The 27,195-nt window shown below is 36.6% G+C and overlaps 1 protein-coding gene across 4 annotated transcripts in view; it reads left to right on the top strand.

Annotated features, from left to right (window-relative positions):
• LOC138698501 (uncharacterized) overlaps nucleotides 1-27,195 on the top strand; it is a 149,443-nt gene that overhangs the window by 71,108 nt on the left and 51,140 nt on the right. For all 4 annotated transcript variants that reach the window (XR_011331882.1, XR_011331884.1, XR_011331883.1 and 1 more), the window contains exons 2-3: nucleotides 13,210-13,390; nucleotides 21,161-21,221. Coding sequence is in view for 1 of the 4 variants with exons in the window: in XM_069824479.1 (XP_069680580.1) it covers nucleotides 13,282-13,390; nucleotides 21,161-21,221 (170 nt within the window). In the remaining 3 variants the exon portion in view is untranslated. The remainder of the gene's footprint in view (nucleotides 1-13,209; nucleotides 13,391-21,160; nucleotides 21,222-27,195) is intronic.

Raw genomic sequence — 27,195 nt, 5'->3', positions numbered from 1 at the left:
GAGCTCTGAGCGCTGGAAGAGGCTTGTTTTTATAAAATACGCTAAATTTGTCGCTCAATAGTACGAAAACCGTTTGACTTTCGAGAGTATATTTTTGAAAATGCACTCTCCTCAGCACCTTGTTTAAATAGGGAAAAAATTAGGGTATAAAAAATGCGAGGTTTTTTACTGATCGATTTCATATGGAATAGCCCTATAGAACCTATGTCGTGATGTTGACGTGGAGTGAGGTCTAATGTCATTTGAAAGAAACTCTGAACACATAGAAGACCGGCATGTCTTAACTGTCCGGAAACCAAGCTTTTGTTGACCCAGTACAATACTACAAGACGTAAACTCAAGGGCTGTAGTTGTCATTGCGAGACAAGGCCTACGCCCACCTTGACCACAGAGCCATTACAAGAACGAACTGGCTGCATGTAAATTAATTTTAAAAACAACATTCTCGACTTTTTACTTTTTAAGTAGTTGGCTCTGTCACAAAGTTTTTCTCTATTTGGTTATGCTGCAGCGAAGGCAATCCACTGCAAACACGAGATGCATTCCATTAGTTCGTAAAGTTTGCAAAAGTCGTGCTCTGCAGAAAGTCTTGCATGTTGAATGTGTTTATTTAAATTATTTATATATTTGCACTCCATTAAAATATCACGTGGAAATGTTGCTAGGCTACAGTCGTTTTTCGAGCAATAAAATACGGAACTGCGAAGTCTTGAAAAAATGACAATCTCTGTTTGTAGAGCATAGAAACTGGAACAAAAGCAAGTCGCATGTCTCTGACACAGAACGGAAATGGCGTCAACCGACAAAATTTATAAACGTTCAACGCCGATCGCCATTCTCTTTATCTTTTCTTCTTCTTCTTTTTCTTCTTCAGATCACTAAACATGACCTTCTGATACCACTACAACTGACGGCTCTAGGATTTTTAATTTTGGGGTCAGGCATTCACGTGGGCAGAATGTAATCATATAAAAAATAGATGTAGACTATCGGAGACAGAGCTTCAATTTTTATGCGTGAATCCGTTACTGATAGAGTTGACGTTTTTTTTTTTTTTTTTTTTTTAATTTTTTTTTAATTTCGACCTGCCAGAGGCCGTTTTCCAAGGTTATCTATTTTTGTTTTCTGTTTGTTTACCTTTGTTTTTACTAATACTAATACAATCACAACACCCATGCCCGAGGCGGGACTCGAACCCACAACCCTTCGGACCAAGCGATAGGGACATGCCGTGCCCCTACCGCTTGAGCCATCCGGGCCGGCAGACGTTAAGGTGTAAGTCAGCAGTGACAGTCAGCATGTCTACTTTCCAGAGAGCCTGAAAACCCGATACATCTTCGTTGTGCTGAGACTCTTGGGAGTAGCCATCTTGTATCATTGAGATTAAACCCGCTTCCATTTACGTTGCATATACCTCGATATTCTTAATTTTTTCGCTTGTTTCAACTAAACTCTCGAATTTTTTTTAATTTAACTTGTAGACTCTGATTGTTGCTCAATTAAGACTAAGCTTATAGTCTGGTTCGTTACGAATAGTGTGACACTACTCCGAACGTTCTATCACTTCGCATTCTCGAGTTACACTGTCTCGGGTGCCGCGCGAACCGCCAATTCGTGCCTCAACTTCCTCATCCCGCTAGATGACGTCACTGTTGCAACTCAAGGTCACGTTGCATACATTCACCATTCGTGTATCGTTTCATTGGGATATATCGTGTACTTTAGAAATTATAGGCGCAACAAAAGCTGGCCTGAAAATGTGCCGGTCGACTTCCTGGGATGACTTCCGTAGTGTTGGACAGAACTTAAGATGTATTCACGTCGAATAAGGTGCTTAGGAAAATATTTGGGGCTAAGAAGAATGAAGTCACAGGAGAATAGAGAAATTTACACAACGCAGAACTGCACACATTGTATTATTCATCTGACATAATTAGGAACATTAAATCCAGACGTTTGAGATGGGCAGGGGATGTAGCACGTATGGGCGAATCCAAAAATGCATATAGAGTGTTAGTTGGGAGGCCGTGGGAAAAAGACCTTTGGAGAGGCCGAGACGTAGATGGGAAGATACTATTAAAATGGATTTGAGGGAGGTGGGATATGTTGATAGAGACTGGATTAATCTTGCACAGGATAGGGACCAATGGCGGGCTTATGTGAGGGCGGCAATGAACCTCCGGGTTTCTTAAAAGTCTTGTATTTATATAAGTAAGTACTGTATATAAGATGAAGAAACTAAATTTAATACAAAGAGGAAGCCTAGAAGTAACTCAGAATGTGAGAATTATAGTAATAAAGAAATCAGTTAACTTTCTCAAATAGGAAGAAAATGTCAAAACTATTTCTCTCGAAAACATGGGTTCCATCTACGTGCCCTTTTTCAGTCACCGCCCTGTTATAAATCAGTATGTTTTAGGTTCTTTATTTTAAAATTAGTAATTTATTGTATTACAAAAAAGTTAACGATTTCCGAACAAGATATTTTTTCTGCAACTAATATCTGTGTGTTTAATCACATTTTACGTGGAATTTGTCAGAAATATTATTTACTTACTTACAAATGGCTTTTAAGGAACCCGCAGGTTCATTGCCGCCCTCACATAAGCCCGCCATCGGTCCCTATTCTGTGCAAGATTAATCCAGTCTCTATCATCATATCCCACCTCCATCAAATCCATTTTAATATTATCCTCCCATCTACGTCTCGGTGACCCCAAAAGTCTTTTTCCCTTCGGCCTCCCAACTAACATTCTATATGCATTTTTGGATTCGCCCATACGCTCTACATGCCCTGATCATTTCAAATGTATAGATTTAATGTTCCTAATTATGTTAGGTGAAGAATATAATGCGTGCAGTTCTGTGTTGAAATAGTAATATACGTTACAAGAGCGGTATGTTGACGTTTTCATGGTCGAGGAAAAGATTGAAAAAGCGTAACGTAGTTGAGCTTTTTTAATTTCCGAGAACATGAAAACAAACATACCGCTCGTGTATTGTACATTATTTTGTGCGAAGATCGTTTATTACATACCTGAAAGACGAATTTCTAATTAGTTGCAATGAAATCTCCATGTTGGTTTCTGTTTAATGACCCAACTTCGGAACACCAAAATATCTTTCTTCAACATTGTTGCTGTAAAATGTTTTCTGTGTTTACTATACTCCAGCAGGCCGTGATATACGTCTGTCTTTTTTCCCCCAGTCTATAAATGCGAACTTAAAACAAACGGTAAGGTTATATAATGATTTATTTTTCATTTTAATATTTTAACAATATTATTTATATAACATATTGCAGTAATAACATCGGAATCTGGAATCTCGTTGATTTTTTCACGGCTTCCTTAATGTTACTTGTATCAGGAATGCATAAGTTTCGTGGAGTAGTAGACTTTACTTAATTTTTGCAAATATTTAAAAACAATAATTGACATTGCAATTTAGGTGAAATTGCAGTGGTAAGTTTCCAATTTATAATTATTACTATGTTAAACGTCTCTAAAAATAATATGTTAAAAGCCTAAAGCAGTAAAATGAATGTCGCGCTTAAGCGGTAAGAAGAGGGAAATTGTTATGTGTGTTACGTTGGGAATACTGAATGTGGTATTTCATACTTGCCGCGTATTGGTTCTGTGTGGAAAACAAGCAAATACGCACAATCTCGCACAAAATATGTTTTGATAAATAAGCTCGTGAAAAAATTATCTTTCACTGCATGCGTTAATTATTCTTAAATTGCTTCGTATTGTGGCAAGGTTTCATTTAATTGTCTATAGTAGTATTAAAAATACAAAGATTTAAAATATTCTCCAATTTTAAGCACTCGAAGCAGTCCTCTAACTACCATCAGCGTCCTTCAAAAACCTCTTTTTTTAGTCGCCCTTCTGAGCGGCCTCCGACCGACCCTTCGTACTCGCTTTCACCGTGACGGGTGTGACTCGGAAGTAGTTCCATTTTTTGTAATAGACTTCGAGCGCTGCCCGTTTTGAAGGATCCGGACGCATGCTTGACAGTTCCAGGTTCTTCTTATACTCCTTGCAGTTCTTACTTTGACAGGAATATTTATGGTGTTTTCGTTTTTGTACTTATTGATTCACTTGTGGGTCACATCGCCCGGTGCCTGGCACCCAATTCCACGCCCCTTTCTTCTGTACGGGAATTCACACAACAGCACGTGCCTGCAGTCTAAGCCCTTGCCACCCTTTATGCATATTATTGTTATTGATATTATGATTATCATTTTAATATTCCATAAACAATATTAGCTTTCGTGTTCCTGTGAAAGATACGAGATAGTCACGATCATTTCTACAACGTTTATTCTGAATCTCTTTCTTCTGTCTCCAAATGCATTAAAACTGACAACTTGTTTCATAGAGTTTAATAAATTTGATACATTTACTTTACAAATTCATGATTCGCAAAGGCCCTAATTGTAAAATTATTATTATTATTATTATTATTATTATTATTATTATTATTATTATTATTATTATTAATGTTATTATTAATATTATTGTTATTATTATTACTAAGTATTATTATTATTTATTATTATTATTATTATTATTGTTATAATTTATCTATAGTAATGTCACAAGAGGTCTGAGATTTGCTGATAAATCCACGAGCGAAGCGAGTGGGTTTATTTGGGAAATCTCAGACCTCGAGTGACATTTATTAGGACTATTTCGTGAATGAAATAAAAGTGTAAATAATATATCCCTAAAATTCGCTCACAAAATGTTAGTAATTGTATATTTATGAATACATAACCTATTCAGACATTGTGAATTCGAAATAAATGAATAACGATTACTGCAATAAAGAAATTGAATGTTATTCAGTAATGCCAATTGAGAAAAGCGAAATACATGTTTAAAAATATTAGTTACATGTACTGCGCTTTTATCTTGTTATTATAACAGAAATACGTTTTCATTATCTGCTGAAATTATAATTTAATTTAAACATTTTATAGTATACTTGCAAATAACCTGATTAATACATTAATTAAATGAACAATTGTTATGAAGGAGTGTAATTTTCTTTAGATACGATGGACATGGAATTAGAAGATGAAGATGTAGATGTGGAAGTAGGATTTCCCACTTTATTTAGTACAATGGATTCGTGCTTATCGATTTACGTGGAAACAGTTGGCGACACTGACTAAACAAAAGAACGACCATGCGATAAATTGATAGTGATAAATCGAACTGTAGAAATTATCGCGATGTATGACTGTGATTGGTTGGAATTAAAAATGTCATTACACTTCATTGGCCGAAAATGGAATGACGTCATATAAACGAAATAGTCATTGTTAATGCTGTTATTATTATTGTTATTATTTTATCATTGTTAATATTATTATTATTATTATTATTTTATCATTGTTATTGTTATTATTATTTTATCATTGTGATTATTATTATTATTATTATTATTATTATTATTATTATTATTATTATTATTGGTTGATTAAATGATCTGATGAGAAGGTGTGAAATATTTTCTAATGAATGTTGTACAGTAAGTACTGTTCATCTGTTGACTTAGAAAGTTTTTTCTCAATATATAATTTAAATGTTAGTGACTGTAGGTGCAAAATGAAAGAAAATAATATTGTCACTTCTGCTATGCTTTCATTCCACAAATTAATAGAAACAACAGATGTTACGTAATACAATTAATGTTTTTATTCTCAGTGTTATATATATTTTTTTCTTGGGTTATTTTACGACGCTGTATCAACATCTAGGTTATTTAGCGTCTGAATGATATGAAGGTGATAATGCCGGTGAAATGAGTCCGGGGACCAGCACTGAAAGTTACCCAGCATTTGCTCGTATTGGGTTGAGGGAAAACCCCGGAAAAAACCTCAACCAGATAACTTGCCCCGACCGGGATTCGAACCCGGGCCACCTGGTTTCGCGGCCAGACGCGCTGACCGTTACTCCACAGGTGTGGACCTCAGTGTTATAAAGTTGTGTTTAATTTTAATATGTAAAATAAATTGTTGTATGTAACCTTTTATACGTAATATAGTGTTATTTTTTTACGTAAAAATCGCTTTCCAATTTATACGAAATGATTACAATTAACTCACAACTAATTAGCAATAAAACGCGAAATATAATATTCTTATGACGATTTTTTTTTTTCGAAATTAACCACTCCCAATGACACCACCTCCCCTCGCTACAGGTATGAGCGCGCCGAAATTGCATATAAAATCAACCGTGCAGCGCGACCCCTTTCAGTAATATCTCGGCATCGAGAGCAGCTACAGTCCTGTCCCACCACTCGTTTGATTTTTATCCAAGAGTTACGCAATATTTAAAGTGATAATAGATACGTACGATACACTTTGAGTGAACCATGATGGAAAAATGTATTGTGTTCTGGGACTAATTTCGGGATATCGCTCAAAAACCAACACAGCATAGTTTCATTCCCGAAAGTAGGCGATGTATTCTATGTGCCTGTATATATCTGATACAGCGCAGAATTTCATATGTTAATGTATTGTCCAGAAATAAATGAAATCCAGATCAAATTTGAATAACCCACGCCATGTTTAATATTTGGGATTAGTACATTATGAAACAAGCCTATAATGGTAGTAATTAAGACGCGAGTATGTTTATGAAAAGAGCGTCTTAATTACCATTATGGGAAAGTTTCATACGACTTTTTATGCTCGACCATATTTATAACTTGAAATTATTCATAAGTATCCATGTTATTCTTATCTGACTGGGCAGCGGAACTGACCTTGTGCAATATCTCGTAAATTGTGAGATGTGCACAGACGCGAAAGTATTGATTTTTTCCGAGAAACAAATGTCATTGACCTTGATATAATCTAGAGAGTAAAATAAACATTAATCTTGATATAACCTTGAAATTGATTTAGACATTGAAAAACGAGATGACAAATTGAATTTATTTGAATATTATTTACAATTAACGCTAATTATTATAGTAACAAAACATTGGACAGTATTGGATTTCCAGCCTCCATGACGTTTCGCTAATTGTCTTTCGATTGCATATCCGAGAATAATCGATACTTGCGCTTTCATATTGCTACAATGGTGTTTTCTGATTGGTGGAACAACTGAACTTTAATGAATAGGTGTACTTTAATGAGGTCCATTAAAGGGCTACTAGCAGGTGTATAATTACTACATTTCGGCATGGTCGAGCATAATAGTACATTATGCAACGAGCCTATAATGATAGTAATTAAGAAGCGAGTATGGATGTTTATGAAACGAGCGCAAGCGAGTTTCATAATTTTCATACGAGCTTCTTAATTACCATTATAGACGAGTTTCATACGACTTTTTATGCTCGACCATATTTCTAACTTGAAATTATTCATTTTATTTGTATCTAACTGACCTTGAGCAATACCTCGTAAAGTGTGAGATATGCGCAGACGCGAAAGTATTGATTTTTTCCGAGGAACAGATGTCCACATTGACCTTGGAAGCCTATAAGAACCTACAGAGTAATCTAAGTATTAACTTTGATATAACATTGAAATTAAATTAGACATTGAAAAACGAGATGACAAATTGAATTTATTTGAGTATTATTTACAATTAACGCTAATTATTATAGTAACAGAACATGACCTTCTGCGACAGTATTGGATATCCAGCCTCCGTGACTTTTCGCTATTCTTTCGATTGCATATCCGAGAATAATCGATACTTGCGGTTTTATAACGGTACAAAGCTGACTTGTCATTGGCTGAACACCTGTAAGCTGAGTTGTCATTGGCTGAACACCTGTACTTTAATGACATGCATTAAAGGACTGCTACCAGGTGTATAATTACTACATTTCGGCATGGTCGAGTATAAAATAATATAAAGTTGGTGTAATTTTCTTAAATTTCTCAACACTGTTGTTGGCTCTGAAACTTCCATAGATTTCTGTATCACATAGGCATGTCAACGTTACTAATCAAGGGCAGCCATGGGAAATTTATTTTAAATTGAAAGAAAGAAAGATGTTGAATATTCAACAGTCAGCGAGTTCACCCACGTGGTCTGAAGAAGATTTGCATTTCTCATTAGACATCCTCCTATGTCTAGATAACTTGCGAGGGCAAAGAAAGCAATGCACCATGTCAGAAACTGCACATCGTCGCTTGCTTACAGATCTAACAAACTTAACAAACTCTGTACTGTATTAGGTTATTATTTCAAAATTTCTGTGCAGTATTTCAAAACGTTAAATCTATTTTCTGTTTTCTAAAGCAGTTTGTTTAATATTTAATTGTGCTTGCATATTTGGTCTTCTGATTACGTGAAAGAGGTCTGATGCATCTCTACAAACAAAATTCTTAATAATCGTTTATATCGGACTGACGATATGATACATTACGTGAGTACGTTAGCTGTGCCATATTGTGTGCTTAATAACTTTCAGATTTTGCAGTCTTAGATTTAAGTACAATAACATTACAAAAACAATATGAAGGCTAAGGTACAGAAATTATTACTAATTTTTGTAACACTGTCTTGTAAGTTATATAAATTATGTTTCAAATAAATAATACGGTCCACAGATATTTCGAGATCTTCAGGATAACTACGTATATATCGCGATATTATTGCTATTATTATTATTATTATTATTATTATTATTATTATTATTATTATTATTATTATTATCACTATTATTATTATTATTATTATTATTATTATTATATTTTTTCTCGCTGTTATTTATACTCGCTTTGACATCTTTGGTCATATCGCGAGTTAATCTTTGGTTGAAATCCGAAGGCCTGTGTACTATTGTTGAGATTGGTTCTATTGTTGTGAACTAGATGGCGACTGTATACATATGAGCCGTTCAGAGCAGAAGTGGTGTAAGTCAAAAATGGGTAATGAGTAGGGACCGGATTTTTATGTAATATCAAGGTGTGAAATATGTACATATTTATGTAAGAAAAATAAGCTGAATATGTACCAAAATATGTAAAATCATGAAAATATTTAATATCAATGTCTGGCAGGTATAGGATAGGTAAGACTCTCCAGTTGTGATTTCATAGAGCACCCGATTTTTACCGCATACTTGACACATTACTATTTTTCCATCTGTAGTGAAAACTTCGTTCATCGCAATCCATGATTTTATTTTTGTCGTTAGGGTTGAAGATACAGGGGCCATTTTAGTTAGTTAAAAGTAGTAGATAAACTCACCTGCACTTCATGCTTTAAGTACTAAAACTAGAGAACTGAGTGAAATGAATGACACAACAGTACTGAAAGCACTGTTTCGCTTTACTGGATTAGGAGAAAATAGGAGATGTGGGACACATGCATTTTAGCTGCTCCCTGTAAGAAACAAAGTACCTACTAAAATCTCAAACTATAGGCATTTACAAACTGTTGTTTGAAAAGTGACATTCCTGTCTCATTCAGAAGGGTAGGATTATTCCAGCCGAGAACCATACTTTCTAATTGCTCGGAAAATCCCATTTCCGTATAGGTCTACTAAATTTAAAGTAAAGAGGTCAAGCAATAACCTGAAAAGCTATTTATTTTAATCTTTCAACATCTTTCCAGTTTGTTCCTTTACTTCAGCTCCTTTTCAAAAGTCGGCTACGTTATTGCGGCTCATGTCAGACTTGACACGGGTTTTCCCTGGAAGGATTAGGAAGAGGGTGGGTAAGGTTACAAATTGCATGGGAACGGCTTGTTAAGATGTGTTCAGAACATTATAGTTGGAGATAAATCACGTCGTCCTCGTCTCACTCCACCGCATGAAGGCAACGCTACTTTCTGAGTGATTTTTACAGTACAGGGTAGTTGTATGAGAAAGGCTGCCTTTTGTTCACTCATATTTACAGTGGGTTGTATGAGGTGAGTGCCTTTATTATTTCCTGGAACTAAGAATGTTATGTTTCGTCTCGAAATATATCCTCTCTTGGGTAGGTAAAAAGGCTTTTTAAATGTGTGTATTTCAAACTGTAAACTTCGCCAGCAGATTTTTTTTTCCTCTTAGAGAAGTAAAAATGAATAAAACCCCTAAATATGTGGATTTATGTAATACCAAGCCATAATATGTAATGCGGGTAAATATGTAAAAATATGTAGTATCAAATTTTAATATTTAATGGTAATTACAAGATTTGCAAAGATTTGTTATTTATATACGGTTAGGTTGAAAGGAATATAATATGTAATTACATAAAAATCCGGTCACTAGTAATGAGGGTTAAAGTAAACATTCTGTAAAATACAGCGCAAAGTAGCAATTAATATTCAGTTTATTTAAACTATTAATAGTCAGTGGATAGCAAGAAGGATATATTAATTGCTACTTTGCGCTGTATTTTACAGAATTTTTCCTTTAAACCTCATTACCCAATTTTGACTTACACCATTTTTGCTCTGAACGGCTCATATGTATTACTGATTTGTTATGAATATGATTTCGGTGATGAATGAGGCCGGTGATATTCAGGGATGTCGTGGCCCGAATTTCCTGGTATTTGCCGTACGGTTGAGGAAAAACCCTGAAAAACCTCAACCAGAAAATTCAACCCGACCGGGAATCGAACCCGGGCCCTCTGCGTAAGAGACAAGCATGCTGGCCCCTACACCACAGAGGTGATATATTATTATTGTTGGTGGTATTATTATTATTATTATTATTATTATTATTATTATTATTATTATTATTATTATTATTATTATTATTATTATTTTCTAAAATGTGAATGAAAATTCAGTAAGTTTTCTGACACTGTTGAAGATTACACAAATCATGCGACACTTAAAACTAGCTGACATAACTCTACGTAAATAAACTGTAATGTTTTCATACCTCGTGGAACTGCTTGCATTCTACGCAGTAGGCGTACAACTCGAGCGAACGCATTTATAAAAATTGACAGATTCAAGGTTTATTTAAATCGGCCTTGTGAAGTTGCTAGAACAATTTCCATTTTCATTAATCCAGGACCTGGAGCATATCTTGCCCGCGCATTAAAATGTAATCAATCTGTCACGCACAAGGGGTGTCCACTCTCAAGAAATTGACATAAAAAAATGTAGCAGGTTCCTGTCGTTTGAAAAACTGCACTCAGGAGACTTATTTTCGACCAGCGACAGGTTACGAAGTTTCGAAATGATGAACTAAACCAGAAAACAGGACGTTAAATTTATCGGAAACTCGGATAAAGTTTTGTAATCTGACAGTGTTCAGTGGAAATTTATTTACATGCGAAAGTGGATCCTTTCACTGGAGAAATACTACGTAATTTCATTCATTCATTGTATTCTGCCCAAGGGCAGGTCTTTCACTGCAAATCCAGCATTCTCCAGTCTTTCCTGTTTGCTGCCTTCCTCTTAGTCTCCGCATATGATCCTTATATCTTAATGTCGTCTGTCATCTGATATCTTTTTCTGTCCCGAACTCTTCTCCCGTTCACTATTCCTTTCAGTGCATCCTTCAGTAGGCGTCCAGTGATCCAGCCAATTTCCTTTCCTCTTCCTGATCAGTTTCACCATCATTCTTTCTTCACCCACTCTTTCCAACACAGCTTCATTTCTTATTCTGTCTGTCCATTTCACACGTTCCATTCTTCTCCATATCCACATTTCAAATGCTTCTAGTCGCTTCTCTTCACTTTGTTGTAATGTCCATGTTTCTGCCCTATGTAATGCTACGCACCACACAAAGCACTTCACTAGTCTCTTCTGTTAAAAGCTTCCTTGCCCATTGCTATTCTCCTTTTGACTTCTTGGCAATGGCTCATGTTACTGCTTATAGTACACCCCAAGTATTTGAAGCCGTCCACTTGCTCTACTGCCTCATTTATAATTCGAAAGTTTACCTTGTTTACTTTTCTTCCTATGACCATTCTCTTCGTCTTGTTGGCGTTTAAGTATCTTCATCCCATACTGCTCACAGCTGTCATTTAGCTCCAGTAGCATATCGCTCATCTCCTCTTCTGCTAACAACACCATATCATCAGCAAATCTTATACACTTTATTCTTCTTTCTCTTACTATCACTCCTCCCATATTCTGAAAATAGTTCTTCACTAAATCCTTCAAGTAGATATCGCTTGCGCTCGTTTCATAAACATCCTCGCGTCTTAATTACTATCATTATAGGCTCGTTGCATAATGTACTATTAACACATGCCACATTTACAATCTGTCTACAAGAGACAATAAGTAAATATTATAAAATAATATGACATAAGTGGAGATGTTATCCCATGACAACACTCCAAAAGAAAAATAACATTGTTTCAAATAGCTGTATTAAAATTGAATTGAAGGTCAAGAGCATTGGTCCTTTTAAGTCTTCTTATTATTTCACTATAATCCAGCAAATTTAATGCATGATGATTGGGATGTTGATTTCTTCTTTCACAGTTGAAATGTTGAGGTCACGATGAATGACATCATTACGTACATACCATGGTGCAGTGACAATGGAACGTGAAGTTTTAGACTGATACCTCTGCAGTATTTCAATGTTTGAGTTGCTAGCAGTTCTCCACAGTTGGATGCCGTATGTCCAGATCGGTTTTAGTATGACTTTATAAACAAGAAGTATATTTTCTAATGACAGTTTTGATTTAGGTCCCAATAACCAATAGATTTTTGATGTTTTAAAATTTAATTCTTTACGTTTAGTTTCAATATGTTTACGCCATGTTAATGGGCGATCTAAATGCATATCTAAATATTTAACATCGTCTGCTTCGGGAAGTTCTTCGTTGTAAAGTGTTACAGGAGGACAGTTTTCAGTTCTGGTTCCGAAAGTAACATGAACTGATTTGTTTTCACTCGCTTGTATTCTCCAAACTTTCAGTCGTGGCGGTCGTTTGCTGTAACGACGAGAAAACACACTACCGTGCAAAAAAAAAAACACTTTCCAATCTTGTATTGTACTTAATATACTATTACATACGATATCTAAGCTGAGGATGTATGTGGCAACATAATCTTCTCATGCTTTGTGGCTCCAGAAATAAGGCTAACGAACCCAGTTCCTACTGGTTGGACAATGTGGCTAGCGGTAGAAGTGATGTTACGGATGTCAGAAGTCGGTTCTTTCGTTGCGGTAGCAATAATTGTTTTCTTTTTTTTCTGTTTCTCATTTTCGATGTTGATCTTTAAATTAAATGGCGATGTTTCTTTGTTTCAGATTTCTGAAGCCCGTTCAGAAACTCTGTAACTTGAAAACCGTTTCTGCTGCATCAAGAGCTGAAGAAGAATCATGGGTGGCATCCAGCAACAGCCGTGGACTCCAACGAAGCGACGAGGGCCCATAGCAGCAGAGTATTCCAGCCCAGGGCCTGCTTGCGTACAATTGCCCAGCATGATAGGTGAGTGGAAACACCTACAATCATTTCGGTTACCTACTATAGTCGCGACGCTGTTATTCCCGGCGTGACTCCTCCTCTTTGCTTACGTCTTCGGAAGTCAAGGCTCTATAAAGTCTAGGTAGTATCGTTCGCCATTTTTGTTCTTTCGTTGCCGAGGTACCAGACGAGGGATCTATTTGCCACACCGTTAAACATTATCGTAGCTCCTATGATAATAAATCAAACGCATTGTAATTCAGCAAATAATTGAGCGGCAAATAACGTCCTCGTGTGCTTTCTGCGAACGCCAACGAAAGAGCCAAAATGGCGGGCGATTATATATTAACGGTCTTACTAATAAAAACTCTATATACAGACGTTTAACTGTTTTATACTTATACAATGAGTAGCTCGTTTATACGTCGTGTGTAAATTCCTTACTAATAATCACTACATATGTCGTATATAACAGTATAACTGTTACACAGCTACGTCATAGTTTCGTCATTACTTCGTTACGAAAGGTAATAGAATATCTGAGGTTCTCTATTGCATCCAGTAGAGCGCTCTAGTGTGGCGTGTTAAGTATCGATAGTACAACTGGCTCTAATCGATGACCACAGTATATTTTGATCAAAGAGTACAAGCTACAGCAATATTATTTTGTGCTCTTTGGTATGTTCTTCTGTGGTTACAAGGCAACAATCATCATAAAATGACAGTCGATACGAACAGCTGTTTGAAGGACGGCCATTTTTTCTCTATATACAACACTTAAACAAGGGGTTTCGTGTATATAATTACTGCAAAGCAATTCCCATTGTATAGTTACAGGCTGTTTATACATCCATTGCTTATGCATGCTTTATTAGTAAAGTTTTCTGTCTCAACTCTGCATAAGTCTCGTATAAAAACTATACACGGTTTATTAGTAAGACTGTAAGTATTTATCCAGCCTTAGGAAATGCTTAACATCTTTATCAGCGAATCACAAGACGCACACGTTTAAATGTAGCCGACCTGCAACGTGATTGGCTGCCTGAAATTAGAGCGACGGGACTATAGTTATATTTTCGAGATTTGGGGCTTAAGCCTAAAAGACTTCATACACGCAAAGACGTAAGAGATCGCCGCAATACATAACATTTTTCTCTAATTTTCTATTTTGAAACTTCGCCTTTTCTTAGACAGAACTATTTTATAAGCGAAAAAAATTATTCCAATGATACCGAAGCAATGAATGCATATTTAAATCTAGCAATATTTGCCATGCTGATTTCTTAAAGAAGAACTACAGCCTCCCGACTCATCACATTCCTACTATCTGCACAAGTGCTCAACAAAACCAGAACTTTCCAGGAATTTCTTCATTCCTACAACCAGAATTATTACAGGATATTTGAACCATACCCACCCCATGACATTCAAAACTTTCTCTTTCACTGCTACACGAAAATTTAAAAATTATACGGAGTGATAAAAAATAACGTTTACAACGTTTCAGGGATAACAGGGTAGGTAAAAGCAAATATCTTTTGTAAGTGACAAAACTTTGGCAGATGCGCCGTTTATTGTGTGCGTAAGTGTTAGTATAATCCATAAAAAGCAAGACCAATTGTCGTTTTAGAGGTGGTGTTCAAACTGCCGTCCATTGAAGGCATTGCACAACTGGTACCTTCGTACTATGGAGCGTCTGCAACGCTCAAAAAGGCCAACATTCTCTCTAATAACATGTGCAGCTTCAACAACGCGAGCAACTATGTAATTCTTCTGCCGTATCGATCGGTGTCTCATACACAAAACGTTTCACGTCTCCTCACTAAAAGAAATTCAGTGGGGTTAGGTCCGGTGATCGAGGTGGCCACGATACTGGCCCACCCCTGCCAATCCAACGATCGGGGAATGTAGCATTTAGGTGGTTCCTGACACGACGATCAAAGTGTGGAGGGACACCGTCATGCTGAAACCATATTCGTTCTCTGATGTTCAATGGGATATTTTCTAAAAGTTCTGGTAGGACGTCGCGTAGAAAAACAAAATAATTACAACCACCAAGACTGTTAGGCAACAGATAAGGCCCTGCAAGATGGTCGTGCACAAACAGAACTAACCAGTGTGTGTTGTGACGGAAGTCAAGTCATCTATCCTTCAGGCCATCTGGCGGCAAAACGGCGCATCTGCTAATGTTTTGTCACTTAAACCAGATGTTTGTTTTTACTTCCTCTATCATCCCTGAAACGCTGTAAATGTTATTTTTAAAACCCTGTATACGTAACAGATATAAATAGGCTATTTTAGGATCTAAAACCTTAAAAATAGATCTCAATGGGCAAAAGAGATATTTTTAGTCACCATAAAACTGCTTTCAAGCGTTCATATTTTATGTAAAATGTGAAGACACAGTCAACTCTGGATATAGCGAACATTCGGCTATAGTGAACCTAACTCGTTGGAAAGCTTGTCTTCTAGGCAGCCTTCACTTGGAGGAAGCTGAATAAAATTTATTCAAAATAAATACATTAATATTTCCGTTTATAGTGAACCGTCGCTTCGGTTATAGAGAACCTTGTGTCCTGACAAATTCTTATTTGAAGTCAGACCTTCTTGTATAAAATTGAAAGAACCTGTTGAGAACAACATTCTAAATATCTTACTCCTTTAGTCAAAGGATAAAGGTAGGAGTAGTGATTCCTAGACAATGAACTGTGTTGTAAATCTAGGCAACGCGTGACGACCTTGCCTCACTCCACCGTCGAAGGGTTGCCATTCTGTTCTCAGGCACACTACTCTACTGTTATTTCTAATCCTCCACCGTGAAATGGTTGCCTTTTGCTCTCAGAAACATTTCCATTATGATAGATAGCATCGAAACAACGGAAAAAGAAATTGCCTTCTTTTATTAAAAGGGGACGGACATTATGTCCAGAGCATAAATGAAAGTAAGATTTCGATGGCTTTCAAACTCCATCAACCCTCTCCCAGTTTCCATTAAGTGACCCGGGAAATTCCAAGGCTGAGTACGCAGTCACACCATAACAGCATTTGTCATTCTTACCTGATCAGTCTGTTTCTAGTGTTCCAACAGTGAATGTACTGTATAAAAATGCCGAAGCGTAAAGTGTTTTCTTTGGAAGATAAGGTGAATATTATAAGTGACACTGAACGTGGTCTTTCGCAAGCGAACTTGGGTCGACAGCATAGTTTAAGTAAATCAGCTGTGAGTAACAGTATACAGTGTAATCCATTCCACAAAACTGAAATATTTTATTTTCTTGTTCACAGTTTCATTCCTTTCTGTCATTTAAGGTTAGGGGACAGACACTTCGGATATATAGTGAACGAAATATGCAAGACCGCAGATGGTCACTATATCTGGAGTTGGTTGTATTTAACTAATTTTAGTTTATATCTACAGAGAAAGTAGACATTTCACCTAAAATCCGAGGTCTAGTGATTAGCGCGACTTGTATACTGAAAGTAAAACACTCTCTGAACTGTTATCGCGATGTTCGAGGGCGTATATTCGTCCAAGAATGTTTACTAATGATTAAGAAGAATGAAGCCAGTGAATAGCTTCAAGATCAAAGAATTGTCCTTCAAGTTAATCTTCTGACTTGCAATTGTCTGGAATCTGGAGCTGTCACATAACTTATATGTACATCAGTCGCCAACGCTGTGAATCACATAGGGGACAAAGATGGTGACTTCTCGGAACTGTGATTTTGGAACTGTAGTCACAGTTGGAACCAGTGGCAGACCCATCACAGCGACAATATCACAGGTCCTCAAATCACACGTCATCACTATTCCTGACTCCTATTTTCTCAGCCTCTTTTTCTTTTGTTCAGCCTTTTGAACGTTTGTAGCACTTTTGAATGGCTCATTGCTCAGGAAGAATTTAAAGGACGGTTTTCCATAATAACTTTATTTTCATCTAAACAGATGACTGCTGTGAAGCGGGCAGTGTGGTGTAGAGTTTCGCCTCACCCCTGAGCCCGTGCGTAGTCGTCCTTGGTTGGGCTAATCTCCGCGCGTGAGAGGCAGGAGTTCGTGCCCATCGCACATCTGGCCTTGATGCAGTCGTCTCGCCTCGAGTCATCAACGAATCCAGGAACTGGTTTTCCAATGTGGAGTCGCTGACCTCCGCATCCGTGTAGTGGTGATGATTGTTTGATTGTAATTGTGGGTCACAGCGTGTTCGGTTCGGTTCGGTCTAGCATTGTGCCGCTCCCTTCACATGTCACACAGCCTTCGAGAGCGTTGTTATTACTTACTGTAGGCCTACTGCACTTGTTTACACTTAATTAATGAGTGAGTGAGTGATAATCAATAAATAGTGACTGAATAATTAAGTAAAATATTAATGAGTAGAATTAATTTATGAACGTCAAACGAGTTATGAATAAAAATAATATTAAACTAATGACCGAATGAATTATGAACGAACAAGTGTAAGAGTTAATAACGGACGAGTGTAAGAGTTAATAACGGATGAGTGTAAAAGTTAATGACGGACGAGTGTGAGAGTTAATGACGGACGAGTGTAAGACTTAAGAACGGACGAGTGTAAGAGTTAATAACGGACGAGTGTAAAAGTTAAAGACGGACGAGTGTAAGAGTTAATGACGGACGAGTGTAAGAGTTAATGACGGACGAGTGTAAGACTTAAGAACGGACGAGTGTAAGAGTTAATAACGGACGAGTGTAAAAGTTAAAGACGGACGAGTGTAAGAGTTAATGACGGACGAGTGTAAGACTTAAGAACGGACGAGTGTAAGAGTTAATAACGGACGAGTGTAAGAGTTAATGACGGACGAGTGTAAGAGTTAATGACGGACGAGTGTAAGACTTAAGAACGGACGAGTGTAAGAGTTAATAACGGACGAGTGTAAAAGTTAAAGACGGACGAGTGTAAGAGTTAATGACGGACGAGTGTAAGACTTAAGAACGGACGAGTGTAAGAGTTAATAACGGACGAGTGTAAGAGTTAATGACGGACTAGTGTAAGAGTTAATGACGGACGAGTGTAAAGTTAATGACGGACGAGTGTAAGAGTTAATGACGGACGAGTGTAAGACTTAAGAACGGACGAGTGTAAGAGTTAAGAACGGACGAGTGTAAGAGTTACTGACGGACTAGTGTAAGAGTTAATGACGGACTAGTGCAAGAGTTAATGACGGACGAGTGTAAAGTTAATGACGGACGAGTGTAAAGTTAATGACGGACGAGTGTAAAGTTAATGACGGACGAGTGTAAAGTTAATGACGGACGAGAGTAAGAGTTAATGACGGACGAGAGTAAGAGTTAATGACGGACGAGTGTAAGAATTAATAACGGACGAGTGTAAGAGTTAATAACGGACTAGTTTAAGAGTTAATGACGGACGAGTGTAAGAGTTATTGACATACGAGTGAAAGAGTTAACGTACGAGTGTAAGAGTTAATGACGGACGAGTGTATGAGTTAATAAACGAGCGAGTGCAAATGTGTTGATAAACGAGCGAATGCGAATGAGTTGACAAGCGAGCGAATGCGAATGAGTTGACAAGCGAGAGAATGCGAATGAACTGTTAAACTAATGAGTGAATGAGTTAATAAGCGAACGAGTGCAAATGTGTTGATAAACGAGCGAATTCGAATGAGTTGACAAGCGAGAGAATACGAATGAACTGTTAAACTAATGAGTGAATGAGTCAATAAGCAAATGAGTGCAAATGTGTTGATAAACGAGCGAATGCGAATGAGTTGACAAGCGAGAGAATGCGAATGAACTGTTAAACTAATGAGTGAATGAGTCAATAAGCAAATGAGTGCAAATGTGTTGATAAACGAGCGAATGCGAATGAGTTGACAAGCGAGAGAATACGAATGAACTGTTAAACTAATGAGTGAATGAGTCAATAAGCAAACGAGTGCAAATGTGTTGATAAACGAGCGAATGCGAATGAGTTGACAAGCGAGCGAATGCGAATGAACTGTTAAACTAATGAGTGAATGAGTCAATAAGCAAACGAGTGCAAATGTGTTGATAAACGAGCGAATGCGAATGAGTTGACAAGCGAGCGAATGAGAATGAACTGTTAAACTAATGAGTGAATGAGTTAATCAGCGAACGAGTGCAAATGTGTTGATAAACGAGCGAATGCGAATGAGTTGACAAGCGAGTGAATGAGAATGAACTGTTAAACTAATGAGTGAATGAGTTAATCAGCGAACGAGTGCAAATGTGTTGATAAACGAGCGAATGCGAATGAGTTTACAAGCGAGCGAATGAGAATGAACTGTTAAACTAATGAGTGAATGAGTTAATCAGCGAACGAGTGCAAATGTGTTGATAAACGAGCGAATGCGAATGAGTTGACAAGCGAGCGAATGAGAATGAACTGTTAAACTAATGATTGAATGAGTTAATAAGCGAACGAGTGCAAATGTGTTGATAAACGAGCGAATGCGAATGAGTTGACAAGCGAGCGAATGAGAATGAACTGTTAAACTAATGAGTGAATGAGTTAATAAGCGAACGAGTGCAAATATGTTGATAAACGAGCGAATGCGAATGAGTTGACAAGCGAGCGAATGAGAATGAACTGTTAAACTAATGAGTGAATGAGTTAATAAGCGAACGAGTGCAAATGTGTTGATAAACGAGCGAATGCGAATGAGTTGACAAGCGAGCGAATGAGAATGAACTGTTAAACTAATGATTGAATGAGTTAATAAGCGAACGAGTGCAAATATGTTGATAAACGAGCGAATGCGAATGAGTTGACAAGCGAGCGAATGAGAATGAACTGTTAAACTAATGAGTGAATGAGTTAATAAGCGAACGAGTGCAAATGTGTTGATAAACGAGCGAATGCGAATGAGTTGACAAGCGAGTGAATGAGAATGAACTGTTAAACTAATGAGTGAATGAGTTAATCAGCGAACGAGTGCAAATGTATTGATAAACGAGCGAATGCGAATGAGTTTACAAGCGAACGAATGAGAATGAGTTGACAAGCGAGCGAATGCGAATGAACTGTTAAACTAATGAGCGAATGAATTAATAAATGATAGTTAAGAATTAACTATTCACTAATGAGGGAATGAATTGATAATCGAGTAAGAGAATGAGTCCGTAGTCCCGCTCCGCAGCGTCGTGGTCTAATTGTCCACCCACAATGACGTGTCAATGATTGTCAAGAAATGGATTCGGAACACCTCAAAATCTGTGCTTCAGTGGCTGGTCATGATAACATCTTTGAAAAATATTGGAGTGCAAGAGATCAAATGACTTTATTGTCAAACGCCTGGCATTAGAAAACAACAACAACAACAACAATGACGTGTCACGCTGCGGCATGTTAATACTGCATGAGTTATTTTTCCTCAAATAACGGTCAGCTGTTTTATTGGCGCCATAGGCTCAGAGATACCAACTTCTTAAATTTTCTTCTACTCTGTCTTCGTTGCTAACTTCAGATCGTTACCTCAGAGCAACAGAATGCATATAAACATCACACAGAAAAAATAAAAAAATAAAAAGTAGTGTGTTGCTTTGAGGCAATACTATGCAGTAGAGGGTTGAGAGGCCGTGGCACGGTTCGGTAGGCCCTATTCTTCGGGAATCATATTTTTTATGACGCATCATATTATTGTATTTGTGGAATAGTCTTATTAAATATCACGCTAGGTTTTCAATTATCTTGCATAAAGGGAATTTTCTTGTGTTATTACCTTTGATTAATTACCCCAGTTAGTGAGGTGTATGAATATTTTAGTTTAATTTTGTGTAATTTCGTTCTTGCAGGAGGTTCAACAGTGCCTGACTCGAAACGCGGTCGGGCGCCGGCCTTCAGTTTCGGAAGCAGGTAAGATCCGCACTGGCTAAATATCCTTACTGTTACGAACTTGCGATGAATTTGATAAGAATGAAATCAAAGTATGTTTTTAATAATTTCTCACTGTACGAAGTATACCTAAAGAGATTTCCGTGGAACTACACGCTGCAGCATCTGTAATATAGAAAAAGGGTCTGTCAGTCTGTCTGTAACAATTTCTACTGAACTGTTGGACGGATTTTGTTCATATTCAGTGTCTAACAGTTTTTATTTTCCATTGGGAAATACAATTTTACTATAATTCTAAACCAGCGGTGAACAAACCTCTAGCTGCAGTGATTACATGCTACAGACAGCCTAAGAAGTAAGCAGACGGGGGAGAGGTACTTGGCATGAAAACTACAACCAGTGGTGGTTCCTGTACTAACATCTTGATCAATCCCGCGGATAAAAATCTCAAGCTTTGCTGTATCAGTAACGTCACTGCTGTCTTCAAGAGCCAGTGAATAATATACGGTATTTCTTGCTTCTTTTTTTAACCTTTGTCTTGAATATAATCAGGAATTTTCTAAATTCTTCTCTCGATACTTGGTCGAGAAATTCGTAGTTTTTCAAAATTAAACACTTCTTATGGACAAGTTATTTAAGCTGTTTTAATCATTTCTCTTTTGAGAAATTCTGTTCTGTTAAAAGGCTTTAGAGCATGAGATATTTGAAACCCCATTAAGTAGCTGATTTCTTTACATTTATTTATCTCATCTTTCTCTTCCTGGTTATGATTTAAGACATGTCAATTCCTGGCGTTTAACAGTTCGTTGGCACATAATATTGAATCAGTTTTTTTACAATATTATTATTAAATGAATAAATAATAAATAGTTACCCTCATCTAAAGATTAAGAAGATTAAAATTGAGATAAAACCTAATAATTTTATCCTTCTAGGGAGAAGATCTAAAAATATCAATGTTAATGCACGTACAGAAGAATTATAGAAACACATACTTAGTGGTCAATAATAATAATAATAATAATAATAATACGTTATTCAGCGTGGCAATTAATGTTTTTAAATACTCCTAATTGAACCGTTGAGCAAAGTAAACATATTACTTTTTCTACGACAGAACAACAAAAAAGTTCTCCTTCTCATTCTTTACGAAACCACCTCTTACTCCTCGTAGAGACGGAGTTTGTAGAGCGACAGGATACCGCCACTGCTTGCCTTCACTGCTTCGTGATTACACGATGTAATCACGACACCCGCTTTGGTCACCGCTGTTCTAAACCAAGGCCGGGCAACTGAACGCTCCTTGGAGCAGCGGAGAGCGGCTCTTGCTCACGAAATATTACTGCCAGTTCTCCAGAGCAAAACAGCTGTGCAGAGGCGGATTACAAATTACAGATATCTTAATCAAAAATTTTAGAAAATTTAATATTGAAGATAACGATTAAGAAAGAAAAATATTTCTTGAAGGAATAGATAAAAGATCCTAGACTATGTTGTTAGTGTACTGTAGGTCTTCAGGTAAGCGATCACTACATCGTATCGCACTCCTCGGACGAATCGTACGCAACAGATATTTTAAGTGAAGTGCGTTCACTGTAACGGCTCTACCTCATCGTCTTATCGGATTCCCTCTCAGCTGTTTAAAACATATGACGTACGATATTGACATTGCTGAAAAGAAGAGTTTTGAGATTAGGTCTATTAATCATGAGCAGGGAACGGATTTATATGGACTAAAAATATATGAAATATGTAAATATATATGTAGTTATTTTTACCAAAATATGGAATTAAATATGGATTTTTACCAAAATATGGAATTAAATATGGACTTAAAATTATAAAAAAATGACTATGTACGTTAAATATTGGTACATTTTAATCAAACTAAACAAAAAATATAATGGACGTACCTTATCTTCCAATGTAGTTTCAACAAAACACAATTTTTATTGTCTGTTACCATAACAATAGGTTACAAACATTTCTTTCAAGTGCTGAAAAGTGAATCTTCTTCTATTGTCTCTGAGGATAGATTTATACTGACTAAAAGAGCGTTCGACGTCACAAGAAGTAACTGGTACATAATTCAATTTCACAATGTCTGCTGGGGATAAGTCCAAGTTAATCTTCACTGTTGATTCACCACTCATCACAGCAACAACCTTTTGTAGTTCTTCATATCCAGGGTTTTTTGAAAGTACAGTGTCCACCTTAGCTCTTACTGCATCTGCAACTTTACCTCTACCACGATTCAGTTGTTCCACAGTACTATTTATAATTTCAAAACTTTCAGATAGTGAAAGGTGCCTATTTTGGAGACTTTTGAGCGTTTTTATGATGCATGAAAATGTATGCTGAATGTGAGCTAAGTCATTCTTCACACTTATGTCACAGGTAACTGTTTTCGCAGTATCAATTGAGACTGCATCTTCAGAGTCCAATGCAAGGAGAACATTGTTAATAGAGTCTATATGTTCGGCATAATATTCAACTGCTTCTAGCCATGTACCCCATCTAGTTAAAATTGGCTTTGGTGGCAATGGAATTTCAGGGTACATTTCTTTCAACACGTTAACTCTACTGGGAGCTTTGAGAAATACTTTTTTCACTGATGAAATCAACAAATCTACTTTAGGGAAATTGTCTCTGACCACTTCTGCCACACGATGAAATGCATGCGCCACACAAGTAAAATGAGTCAATTTAGGATATACAACAGATAATGCTTGTCCAGCTTTGACCATATAAGGGGCAGCATCGCTAATAAAGAATAACACATTATCGTACATAATACCCTTTGGCCACAGGATACCCATAGCTTCGTTGAACAGTTTAACTATAGTTTTGTTATTGCACTTTTCTAGAACATCACAATGTAAAAGAATTCGTTCAGAATATTGTTCACTTAACAAACCGATAACTACATTACCAACAAGTCTACCTTCTTTGTCGGGAGTCTCATCAATGGAAACCCAAATTGAACTATCTTTAATTTCATCTCTTATCTTCTGTATTGTCTCATCGTAGATGGATGGAGCATACGTCTTCCTAAGTGTTGACTCATCCGGGATTGTATGTTGAGTATATTTTTCAAGGAATTCCCTGAAGACCTTATTCTTTAGTTTGTAGAGAAGAATATCAGCAGAGATGAGAGAACGGCACAGGTCGATGTTAAACTCAGATCTTACATTCGATGTTGTTGGTTGTGTTAAAAACAATTGTCTCTGCTTGGAATTTAGTTGTTTGTTGGCCTGATGTTTACTAGTTGTAATGTGTTGTTGCACCAGGAACTTTTGTGTAGATGATACTGCACACTGACACAAATTACAAAATAATATTTTATTGTCAGTTGATAAACCATCTTCTTTAAATTCTGAAATGTAACTTGTTAGTTTTGATTTTAAATTGACTGAATGACGTACTTTTGGCATATTTACCGTCTTTATAGTATGATTTACAAAACTGAACCTATGTGTACTCTGACTGGCATTTAACTGTTGAGCTGCACAACTGAAGTCTGTTAAAAATTTTAAATTAAATTAATACAGTTTTGTAACTTACTTTCCCATTGTTGATAGGACTGCTAATTTTCAAATAACTCTGATGTTAAAGGGATTACTGAACATGTGTTTAAATCTCTATTGTTGAAATGTATTTTTAAAAGTTAATGGAATTTTGTTTTGTTTTATTGTTAAACCTAATATAATATGGACTGTTTTATATGAAATATGGAAAATATATGGAAATTAACGAAAATATGTACTAAACTCTAAAATATGGAAAAATATGGAAAATAAAAGTAGGATTTTTCAACCCTACACATTGTGAAACATAAAGATAATGCAAAATATAAATTATATTAGCTTTATAAGTAAATATGTATTTACATATAAATCCTTTCCCTGATCATGAGTGTTAGCGAATAAGAATTTGTAATGGCTTCATGCGTCTTAATTGAAGAGGAAGAGACGAAAGAGATATTGGTTACATAATATATATGTAAGAAACGACTTGATTACTGTAATATGAATGCCTCGAATTATATAATTCTTCAGTTTTCTGCAAGCGAAATAAGTTTTTCGTCTGCCATTCTGTCGCGACACTGAACATGGCACAACGTAATAGTAACAGTTGAGTAATTGATTTATTAAAGAAGGCCATGATCGCTCGCATCGGAAAAGTTACTCATCCGAGAAAAATGGACGGATTTACCGTGAGCCGATGCGTGCGATACGATATAGTGAACGCGGTTACATAACAATTACAGCAAAGATTGTCTTTTCCCGTTCCGTGTGATTCGTCCGATGAGTGCGATACGATGTAGTGAACGCGGTTACATAACAATTACAGCAAAGATTTCTTTTCCCGTTCCGTGTGATTCGTCCGATGAGTGCGATACGATGTAGTGAACGCGGTTACATAACAATTACAGCAAAGATTGTCTTTTCCCGTTCCGTGTGATTCGTCCGATGAGTGCGATACGATGTAGTGAACGCGGTTACATAACAATTACAGCAAAGATTGTCTTTTCCCGTTCCGTGTGATTCGTCCGATGAGTGCGATACGATGTAGTGAACGCGGTTACATAACAATTACAGCAAAGATTGTCTTTTCCCGTTCCGTGTGATTCGTCCGATGAGTGCGATACGATGTAGTGAACGCGGTTACATAACAATTACAGCAAAGATTGTCTTTTCCCGTTCCGTGTGATTCGTCCGATGAGTGCGATACGATGTAGTGAACGCGGTTACATAACAATTACAGCAAAGATTGTCTTTTCCCGTTCCGTGTGATTCGTCCGATGAGTGCGATACGTTGTAGTGAACGCGGTTACATAACAATTACAGCAAAGATTGTCTTTTCCCGTTCCGTGTGATTCGTCCGATGAGTGCGATACGATGTAGTGAACGCTTACCTTTTAAAACATTCCAGTAAAAGAATCTTGGAGATATTTAATTGTATGTTTTATTATGTAAATGCTATACGGTTGTAAAAATAAGTTATGCAAATTTGATATTATTTTAGAGGTAATTATTAGCTATTCTAAATAGCGTTTTTTTAAGTATAGTGCGTGTATATTAAGCATGAAAAGTTTTGTTCATTTAGCTTTTATAGTAGCTGAGATATAAAAAAATGAATTTCACTAAATTTTTCAGGCTAGTAGTGTACCTGCCCCTCGTTAGACGTTTATTTTTAGATACAACATTCTCTACATCAGGTAATATTAAAATTGAACCTAAATTGAGGGGTTGGGCGCAAGAAAGGCACTTCTCTCAAATGCAAGTTTTGAGAAAATTGATGTTGAAAATTCAAACCGTAATAATGTTATCTATGCACGGCTTTACATTTTGGGTACTCCTGACCTCTATGATCACAGTATTGAACTATAACGTGATGATCATATGCATAACAGATCAGAGGACACAATAAAGCGTTTTACTCAAAAAGGGCACATCCTCTAAAATGTACCTAGCTCCACAATTATTGTCTATCAGTCGATTCCTAAGCCTAGATTTTTAAGTTTCATGAAAAAAAAACTGTTTACGTCTATAGGCCTACGTATTGCCGAGTAGGCTACTGATATTATTTCTGAGACAATTTTTATATTATTATTTAAAATAAAAAATAAGAAATTGAAGTAAATGAGAATATTTTGATGACTTCAGTGCTCTTTTACTCTTTAGCATGAGGTCGAGTGATGCACTGTATTAAATTTGTACTCCGCTATGACGTCTAGCATAAGACTGCAGGTAGGAGAGGGATATTAGAGGAGGTAAGGTTTGAACGCGTGCTTTGCTGGGACGAAATTGAAGAGCAGCATGTGATATAACGGGATGACATCGCTGATTTAAAGCATTACATATCCAGAAGCGGGGAATTTAATATTTAATGTAGGTTCGAAAATGGTCAGTTTCCATATTAATAGTTTTTCATCCTGCAAGTATCTGTATATTCATTGTTAAATGAGTAATATTGGAATGTTAATTTATTC

This window comes from Periplaneta americana, chromosome 4 (genome assembly GCF_040183065.1).
Source record: "Periplaneta americana isolate PAMFEO1 chromosome 4, P.americana_PAMFEO1_priV1, whole genome shotgun sequence".
NCBI classification, from domain to species: Eukaryota; Metazoa; Arthropoda; class Insecta; order Blattodea; family Blattidae; genus Periplaneta; species Periplaneta americana.
Note: the sequence above shows the minus strand (reverse complement) of the source record. Positions and strands in the feature narration are given on the sequence as shown.